This window comes from Ordospora pajunii (genome assembly GCF_021821965.1).
Source record: "Ordospora pajunii strain FI-F-10 chromosome Unknown Cg_14, whole genome shotgun sequence".
NCBI classification, from domain to species: domain Eukaryota; kingdom Fungi; phylum Microsporidia; family Ordosporidae; genus Ordospora; species Ordospora pajunii.
This window is the reverse complement of record NW_026848136.1, coordinates 1-9,008: the sequence shown is the minus strand read 5'-3', so window position 1 is coordinate 9,008 and position 9,008 is coordinate 1. Positions and strand designations below refer to the sequence as shown.

Below are 9,008 nucleotides of genomic sequence, written 5' to 3'. Positions count from 1 at the left end.
AATTCCAAGTAATCAAGATCATTCGGTTCAATTTCTACGTTATATATGTTTTTATCTCTGTTAAGCTCTACTTTCCATTTATGCTCGCAATACACTGCTGCAATCCATGCACACACAATCGCCATGCTTGCATTCATTTATACTCATACCCACTCTGCATTATATACATTTAAAGGAGTGCTCATATGCATATCGATCTCATGCATCCTTGCTATGCCATTTCATACTAATTGTGCATTACCAATCATAACTCAGAATTACACACTCTACAAAACACTATATTTAATAAACTCAATCGTTACTTCACTAATTGCTGTAGCATCTATTTACTTCATCACTCCTACCACTCTATCGCTCATACTGCCAATTCATTCAAGTCTGTTGCACTCATGTACCTCCGGATATACGTCGCCACAAAATCATTCCCTGTTTCAATGGCCACCATTACCACTGCCATCGCCATAATCAAGTAGTTCAGCAAACACTTCACCAGGCATTCTCCTCTTCTTTTCTGCTTCTTTCTATCACTCGCATCGAGTTTATTCTCCTTTTGCTCGTCAAGCTCCTGCCCCATAATCGCACTCTTAAACAGCACATTCCATAAAAACACAAGCATCGCAACAATGGTCACCACCATCTTCATCGGCTTCTCATCAAATACGGCATTGCCTTTCTCATGCACTATCCTATCTATCTGCGAGGATATCCCCAGTGCGAGCGCAGCAACATACACAATCCAATCAACTACCAACAGCTTTTCATTCGCAATATATCTCATCACTATCACAGTTATAAACGCCATCCCAAGCATCATCATCGCACTACTTGCATCAAAAGCATATCCTTTCACAAAATTGCTCACCACATATGCTGCTGTTATCATTCCACTTATCATCGACAGAATTACTCTTACAAGCATTGTGCCTATGTTCATTCGATTGTGCATACATCTAATAATGATGCATATCAGCCACACACTCGTTGCAAGCGGTATCAGTGAGCAAGCTGCCTCCACTGCATACTTAACATACACAATCTCATAAACATCCTTCTCCAATGCATTCGGGAACACATACGACACACTCGGCAGTATAATCACCATGCAAGCAGCCATTCCATTCCTTTTACAGCAATAGGCACATTAAAAGGCTGCCGTGTGCTAATAAGCTCCCCTTGCATTTCGCTAGCAACCTTTCAATTTTTTTCTTATCCTCTTCAGATATATCTATGCATGCATGCAATCTGTTCAGACCATAACATGTTTGTTTGATATCACTCAAGCATATTTTCTTGGCCAGATCGCATGCCTTCTTGCTCTTCAAAAACATAGTTTTGGAATCCTTTTTAACATACTCATGGAGCTCATTAAAGTCAATTTGTGTGCCCCATGTATCAGAAACATGCTCTAATCCGCTTTTTAGAGTCTCATTAATCTTTGTACCCCATCTTCACAAATACCATGCAAATTCCTTTCATAACATTCTATCCGTTGATATAATTTACATAGCTTAGCTATTCTGCTCTCATATTCTTGCAGTGACATATTTGCATATTCATCTATTGGCTGATTCTCATAATTATATGCTTCTCTTCTGTCATTTGAACTTTTCTTGATCCTTAGATTGTTATTCATACCCTTATTTGTCCACTTCGTCATGCCAATTTATACTGATTTACAGCCGATGCCAATCCACATTCGCATGCTCTGTATACATGCTAAGCACTCGCACTACAGATCATCCTACCCATCAAGCACACTCATGCATATTTGTTTATTCATCACACCATAGGCAGCTCTTCAGTGCCATGTATCAATCATTCATTCATCTGTGCAGATCAATACAAACTTATGATCTCAAGCAATGGCACACTGTCGATCTCGCTAAGCACATTGCCATTCTTCTCCACTGTCTGCACATTTGCTGTTCAACATTATTCAACGCATCATAATCAATCCAATTTATTCATATCGATCGCACTCCTGAACTCAACTCAAATCAACTCCATTCTGCCTTGCTCGCTTACTCTATTCTACCAGCTCAGACAAAATCAACCAATCTATTTCTTTTTATCACATAAACAGCCAAGCAATTTGCTGCTATGCATCCAAGCACAACCATCCCAACCATCACATGCTCCATCCACCACACATGCTTCACAAACTTATGCATCTTCTCGCGCCCCTCGCTCAGACTCTCAATATAATCCAGTATTCGTCTCCACACTCCATACACCATATCAATCGTGTGCATCCATCTCAGCAGGCTTCCAAGCGCCAGACACCGGATCAAATTTGCTGTATATCCACGGTTATAAAACCCTCTGCTAGCAGTCATCACGAAAACCAATAGGCATGCTACAAGCGCCATGCAGGTCAACGATATCGCTATCCACTGCTTCCATCCTTTCTTGCGATCTGCATATAGCACACTTGAATCAAACCCCAGTGTCAACCCAAATACCATTATTGTAGGTATCATCCACATAGGACTGTGCAGAGCAGAACCATCTATTGTGACAGTCATCAAAAACATCCCAATGATCACCATTGGCCATACAATTGCTTTCAGCTTGTCCATGCTTTCTGCCTCTTCTTCCTCTTCTGTCTTTTCTGTTTTGTTGTGTTCTTCGATGTCGTTTACAATCATCACTGCCATTGTAGGGCTACCAAGCATGTCATTTACTCATGAAGTGAGCGTTCAATCGATTTGCCATTTATAGTTACCTGTATGAATCATGTTGTATGCTTTCGCATTTGCCTTTGAAATTTCGATGTGCAATTGCAATTGCATGTGGTATATGCTCAGTGGTATGCAATTGTCCAGGCTCCAATCGCAACCTTCTGCACTTCATTTTGCCCAGATTGCATTCTGTGCATGATTAAACACAGAATTTGATGCAAACAAACCATGATGAGGGCTAATCACGTCATAGCTGCGTTCCTGCTGTACATGTGTAGCCACACTCAGAGTATTCATCGCAGCCATAGGTACAGCATATACACAAAGTATAGATGCATGAAAGGCATGTATGGATATGCCATGGCATCTCAAGCACAAAGCATACATAATGCACAGCATATACAACACACACACCACAAGTACATCTACAGCAATGATGGTACTAATAGCAGCCATACCGGTAGCATCGGTACTGATGATGTACTACATGCCAACGATGTTCTGCACATCAACTACCGCGAGGTTCTTGGCAGCAACGTGGTTCCACAGCATTACGACCTTAGGATCAAGATAATGGATGCAGGATTCAGTGGTGCTGTTGGGATTGCGATTGACATCAAGAATGCAACACGGTCGATTGTGCTTAATGCAGCCGGCCTGGATGTGTCAGTGGCAAAGATTGTTGCTGGCGGAAGGCATCATACAGGAGTTGTGCATTCGGGTATGCAGCTGGATGTGCGCGATCAGATAAGGATTGAGTTTGCAGAGCATGTGAAGGGGCCAGCATATATTCTACTGCAGTTCAGCGGTGCATATGCAACAGGGCTGCGTGGGCTGTACTGTAGTAATGCATGCACCAGCAATGGCAATGGCAATGACAATCTCAATGGCAGAAGTGACAGCATTGGAAATGACAGAAGTGATGGCACTGATGATGTAGGCATTCAGCCAGATAAGCAATACATGCACGATGCAGACATAGGCACAGACATACCGCACTGTTCGCGTGTGTATTGCACACACTTTGAGCCAAGCGATGCACGACGGATGTTCCCATGCTTTGATCAGCCAGACCTCAAGGCCACATTCAGCATCAGCGTTGATGTGCCAAAGACACTGACTGTGCTTTCAAACACAGATACAGTGCCTGAATGGCGTGAGGATTACGGCAACCGCAAGATCGAGTACTTTGAGCGCACATGTCGCATGGCAACGTACGTTGTTGCAATAGTTGCTGGCAGCCTTGATTATGTGCAAGGCGTCAGCAGCAGCGGCATCCGAGTGCGGGTGTATGGCATAGCTGGAGTCTCGGACAAGCGGAGCAGGATGTATGCGCTTGGTGTTGCACTGAGGAGTGTAGAGTACTTTGGAGAGTACTTTGGGATGCGCTATGTGAGCTGTGGCTCGAGTGCAAAGATAGACATGGTTGGTGTTCCTGAGTTTGGAGCGGGTGCGATGGAGAACTGGGGGCTTGTGGTGTACCGTACGGAGAATCTGGAGGTGATGGCTGTGCCAGCAAGTGCCATATACAATGGCGGAGAGAATGACCGGGAAGTTGTTGACGAGGATAAGAGCATGAATGCTGTTGATGGCGGAGAGATTATGAATCACAACGATGTGAAGAACAGTATCAGGGATGGGCATGATAAGAATATCAGTAGTGAGAACGGGAATGGCAGCAGGGATTCAAATGGAGTATTTTATGGTTCGAGCGAAGCAGACGAAGACAACATGCAGCAGATTCGCGAGACAGTCAGTCATGAGATTGCACATATGTGGTTTGGCAACCTTGTGACGCTACGATGGTGGGATGAGCTGTGGGTCAACGAGGGGTTTGCAACATGGGCATCGCTCAAGTATCTGCAGGAGGCATGGGGAGCGGACGAGGAGCTGAGGTTTGTCAAAGACCGACTTGCAAGCAGCATGCGTGACGAGGGCGATGGACGAGCAGTACGTGACAGGGTAGTTAGTGGAGCATCGGCAGCAGGGCGGTTTGATTCAGTGAGGTATGGCAAGTCTGCAAGTGTGATACGGATGGTTGAGCAGTATGTCGGGCCTGATGTGATGCGTGAGGGCATACGGGAGTATCTGGAGAGGCACAAGTATGGCAACGTGAGTGGTAGTGATGTGTGGAAGGCAGTTAGTGAGTGCTGGAGGCGTATGAAAGGAGAGGACAGCAGTGCAGACATAAATGACAGCGGCACGAGTAGTGGATCTGGAGCAGAGATATCTCAGATGGTGCGTGAGTGGATGGAGCAGGAGGGATATCCGGTGGTGCATGTGCATGAGGAAGATGGCGAGATAGTGCTGGCACAGAGTAGGTATTGTAGTGCACGGATGGGAGTGGGGGCAAGCCGTGTGCATGGTGATACTAATAGTAATAGTAATAGTAATGAAGAAGAAACAGTGAATGAAGTAGGGAATAGTAGAAACGATAACGGAATGAATGGAAATGGCATGGATAGGAATGGCGATGATGCAGGATGTGATGCAGCAAAGCATCTGTGGAGAATTCCAGTTAGTATTATGTGGGACAATGGCAGCATGCACACGGTGCTGCTTTCAACACCTGAGATGCGAGTGGCACGTAGAACACAACGGTACAAGCTGAATGCAGGATATGCAGGCTACTTCCGAGTGCATTATGGATTGAATGGAGGGGTACTACATGCGTTGATGGTTGCTGGCGATTCTGAAGTAGATCAGGCGAATGTGATTGAGGATGTTTTTGAGCTGGCGTATGCTGGATACATGAGTGTGGGAGCAGTGATGCGAGAAGTGTTGTCGTGGGGCACTGCGGGGCCGTGGAGATGGAGTGTGCAACAAATGCAGTGTGGAATGGAAACGCCAGAGCATAGCAGTGATGGTAATGACAACAGCAATAATGATGGCCTGAGTGTATTTGCACGGCATGGGATAGAGATGCTGAATGGTGTAAAGACGATGGATAGTACAGATGGAGTGAATGATATAGATGGTGCAAGCGATGGAATGCCGGTGGATAAGACAGATGGAAAGACATATGAAATAGCGCATGTGCCGGATAATGTGGTTAAGGGTGTTGTAGGCAAGCTGCTTGTTGTATGGGGAGAGTTGTATGAGGATGTGGAGGTGCGCCAAGTGCTTGAACGAGCAATCTGGGGAGTGATTGGAAGGATTGTGAAAGATGCAGAGATCTGTGTGGATGCTGTGGAGAGTGGAAATGAAACTAATGGAAGTAGCAGGAAGAGTGATTGGAATACAAAGAGTCGGAAGGGGCGAGTGAATGGCCATGATGGCGACTGCAAGAATAGAGCAGGCATTGAGATGCAGAAGTATGCTCTGGAGGTGGGGGTGATGATGGGAAGGAAGGAGGCTGTAGAGAAGGCACGGAGTGCATATGAGCGCGGAATGAGCAGAATGCACATGCCTGCAATGGTTGGTGCGCTTGCAGATGAGCAGATTAAGGAGATGATGCAGAAGTATGCAGGAGCAGGTAAGGAGTGGCGGAAATGGGTGGTAGAAGGAATGAGTGGATTGATGCAAGAGGAGAGTGTCAAGTATGTTCTTGATGAGGTGTGCCGGATGTCTAGGTTGTGCTTGTATATGGATAGCAAGTGTGAAGATAGTATCGGTGGATGTGTTAATGGCTTGAAGGGTGGCAAATGGGCGGATATGAATAGTTCTGAGATGAAAAATGCAGAAGTGAGCAAAGAGCAAGATAATGTGAGTGTGCTGAGTATTATTGCAGGAGATGGAGTGATAAACGATGTGGATGCTACAGGAAATGTAATGAATAGTATAGTGGGAGAAGTACTGCATGATGGAGGCATTGGAATAGCAGATGTTGTTGACATACTCCGAGGAATCTGGCGAGGAGGCAAGTTCCGAGAAACAATTGCAGAGTATGTGCTGCGGATGTGGGGAGCGATACAGAAGGCAGCAGGGATGAACGGAATGATACTGCGCGATGCTGCAGAGATGGTTGGTGGGATACGTGATGTGTCTGTGGGAGTGAAATATGGGGACGAGCAGAAGGGTAAGGATTGGGAGCTTGCAGGCACAAAGGTAATTGAGGAGATTAGGTTCCGCGAGAGGTTGCGTGAGAGACGAGATGAGATATTGAGCGAGCTGATGGCGCTGTTTGATACAGATGGATGGAGAGTGCTGGAATCAAAAATGCATGATTAGCATTGTGCCAGTATTTATGCATAAAGCTAAAGCTGTTGATAGACGTGCTATATTGAGTATGTGGCGGTTGGATAGTAGCACACATTAATATTGTGAAATACAATACATATTCTCGCATAAGTTAGGAATTCAAATACTCGGTTTTATTCATCTTGCCATTATCATTTCATAAATGCGATTGATTGATGCTATTTTATTAAGTTGCCTTAGTGTTGCATTTCGTTGTATCATCATTTGTTTCGATGTGGCTGTTATTCCACCAAGCATGAAGCAATATGAGCAGTATAAGGAATTGTATGAATCCAGTTTTAAGCATGTTAGGATAGCTAGTATTATTAAAAAAAGTCATCAAGTTGCTTATTACTATATCATTAGTAACATTATTTGCTGTATTTTCTTTATTCCAATCTTTTTCATTTCCATTATGCCTAGCAATCGATGTAATTATGTCGCAAACACACTTTTCCATGCCTCTTTGTGGATCTGCTTCCTTGCCCTGGCTTATTGCTATACTGTTGAGGTTATTTATGAGCTCAATATCAAATTTAACAGAAGTTGTTACTATTTTGTTTATAAAAAAAATCAGACTTGATCTTTCCGAATCTATTTTATGAAGGAAACTGCTTAAAATCTTTCTTATCTTTTCCTTATCTTTTTCTTCAAGCGTATTCGTTTTTGTGCCAAATACCGTTTCAAGCATAATTTCTATGACTTCTATATTATTCAATATATTTTCGCCTGCTTCGCCTGCTTCTCCTCTATCACGTACTGATATTTGATCTGATATGCTATTAAACAGTACTTTTACATAATAGTTTGCACCTGGTATGGCTTTGCTTGCCATTAGCTCTATATATTTGCTATTATCATGGCTAATAAGCTCATAATCACTGTGTATCTCGCACATAGCCCACAGTGTCATCATGATCATTTGTATGCTTCCCAGTGGTGAGTCTTCGCTTCTATTTTGTGTGCCATTTCCTTCTTGGCTCTTGTGGCTACTCACTTCCAGCATATCATCCAATATCAATGCTATAATAGGCTTATCATTGCCCGTTGATAATCCTTTAGCAATGAACAGGTGCAATACCTTAACCATGGGCATATCTATGCTGTGCTTCAACAGACGCCCACTTATTTCGTTAATCAGTATGTTTGCTATTTCTTCATCGCTCAATGTCTGATCTAATTTAGTTTTTTTGATTGCATCCAATACATCCTTAATAGGCGGATTATTAGTTATATTGGATAGAATATTATTCATTCTGTGTTCCATATGAATAAAGAAAGTCGCTGCTGTATTATTATTGCTATTTGAATACCATTCAATATGTGCCCTGCTGTCATTTTTTTGGAAGAGAATAATATTCGTATACAGTTCAATAATTTCAATCCTTTCATCGATCACTCTAAGCATTTTTTCCATTTGTGTCTGGTCTTCCGTCACAGATTTCAAAGCAGTCTTAAATGTATCATTCGTGATGCAATACTTCAACGGAACCATATTGCCTTGCACCATAACTTGTATCTCCGCTTTTGTCATATGAATTGTCAAAAATGTAAAAAGATTCAAAGACGGTGGCATACTCTTTCTCCTTATAGAAGGAGAAGATGAAGGTAGCGGTTCTAAATTTGAATAATAGCATGAGAGCTCGCCAATAATCTTATTAATCGCAGTGATGAGCATATTATTTTTTTTTGCCTGCTGATTGTTTAGTTTTTCAATTATATCTTTTATTTTTTCCCTAATTCCCAATGCTTTGTGTGATAATCCGGCTCTATTTATTTTTTTGTTTTGGCCAGAAAAGATATTCTTAAAACTCCACCACGCAGTAGTAGATGTTGGATTGGATTTATTCTGAAGATCTATTATACGCATAAGCCTGGCAATCCGTATATAATCCAATATAAACTTCATCAATATTGTGTCATTAATAATGATGGTTCTTGCTATAGTATCCTTCTCAGTATTATCCATGATGGGTTAGTCCGTTATCGTTATCAACTAATCTATCCATTTTTACAGCGCCAATATATATGCCATGCTCAAGCATCATGCATACCATGCCTGACTGCCAATGTAGCATTTGCAGAGTGTAACCCATGCACATGCATAGCAACACATCCAGTGAGTCCGTCAATAGGCTTCTCAGTGTG

The 9,008-nt window shown here is 42.9% G+C and overlaps 7 protein-coding genes across 7 annotated transcripts; 1 reads left to right on the top strand and 6 right to left on the bottom strand.

The window, feature by feature from the left end:
* Window positions 1-355: 355 nt before the first annotated feature.
* HK407_14g18800 (uncharacterized protein) lies at window positions 356-1,102 on the bottom strand (the record flags this gene model as incomplete). Its single annotated transcript, XM_060421830.1, has 1 exon — window positions 356-1,102. One exon carries the CDS (start codon window positions 1,100-1,102, stop codon window positions 356-358), a length of 747 nt encoding a protein of 248 aa, XP_060275994.1.
* A 22-nt stretch (window positions 1,103-1,124) lies between these two features.
* HK407_14g18790 (uncharacterized protein) lies at window positions 1,125-1,328 on the bottom strand (the record flags this gene model as incomplete). The annotated part of the gene is made up of 1 exon (XM_060421829.1): window positions 1,125-1,328. The coding sequence occupies one exon, from the start codon at window positions 1,326-1,328 to the stop codon at window positions 1,125-1,127; it is 204 nt and encodes a 67-aa protein (XP_060275993.1).
* Window positions 1,329-1,417: 89 nt separating this feature from the next.
* HK407_14g18780 (uncharacterized protein) lies at window positions 1,418-1,657 on the bottom strand (the record flags this gene model as incomplete). The annotated part of the gene is made up of 1 exon (XM_060421828.1): window positions 1,418-1,657. The coding sequence occupies one exon, from the start codon at window positions 1,655-1,657 to the stop codon at window positions 1,418-1,420; it is 240 nt and encodes a 79-aa protein (XP_060275992.1).
* Window positions 1,658-2,039: 382 nt separating this feature from the next.
* On the bottom strand, window positions 2,040-2,657 carry HK407_14g18770 (uncharacterized protein; the record flags this gene model as incomplete). The annotated part of the gene is made up of 1 exon (XM_060421827.1): window positions 2,040-2,657. One exon carries the CDS (start codon window positions 2,655-2,657, stop codon window positions 2,040-2,042), a length of 618 nt encoding a protein of 205 aa, XP_060275991.1.
* Window positions 2,658-2,912: 255 nt separating this feature from the next.
* HK407_14g18760 (peptidase) lies at window positions 2,913-6,851 on the top strand (the record flags this gene model as incomplete). The annotated part of the gene is made up of 1 exon (XM_060421826.1): window positions 2,913-6,851. The coding sequence occupies one exon, from the start codon at window positions 2,913-2,915 to the stop codon at window positions 6,849-6,851; it is 3,939 nt and encodes a 1,312-aa protein (XP_060275990.1).
* Window positions 6,852-7,047: 196 nt separating this feature from the next.
* Window positions 7,048-8,769, bottom strand: HK407_14g18750 (uncharacterized protein; the record flags this gene model as incomplete). The annotated part of the gene is made up of 1 exon (XM_060421825.1): window positions 7,048-8,769. One exon carries the CDS (start codon window positions 8,767-8,769, stop codon window positions 7,048-7,050), a length of 1,722 nt encoding a protein of 573 aa, XP_060275989.1.
* Window positions 8,770-8,821: 52 nt separating this feature from the next.
* HK407_14g18740 (uncharacterized protein) lies at window positions 8,822-9,008 on the bottom strand (the record flags this gene model as incomplete). The annotated part of the gene is made up of 1 exon (XM_060421824.1): window positions 8,822-9,008. A coding segment is annotated over one exon (187 nt), but the record flags the coding sequence as incomplete, so codon positions are not given.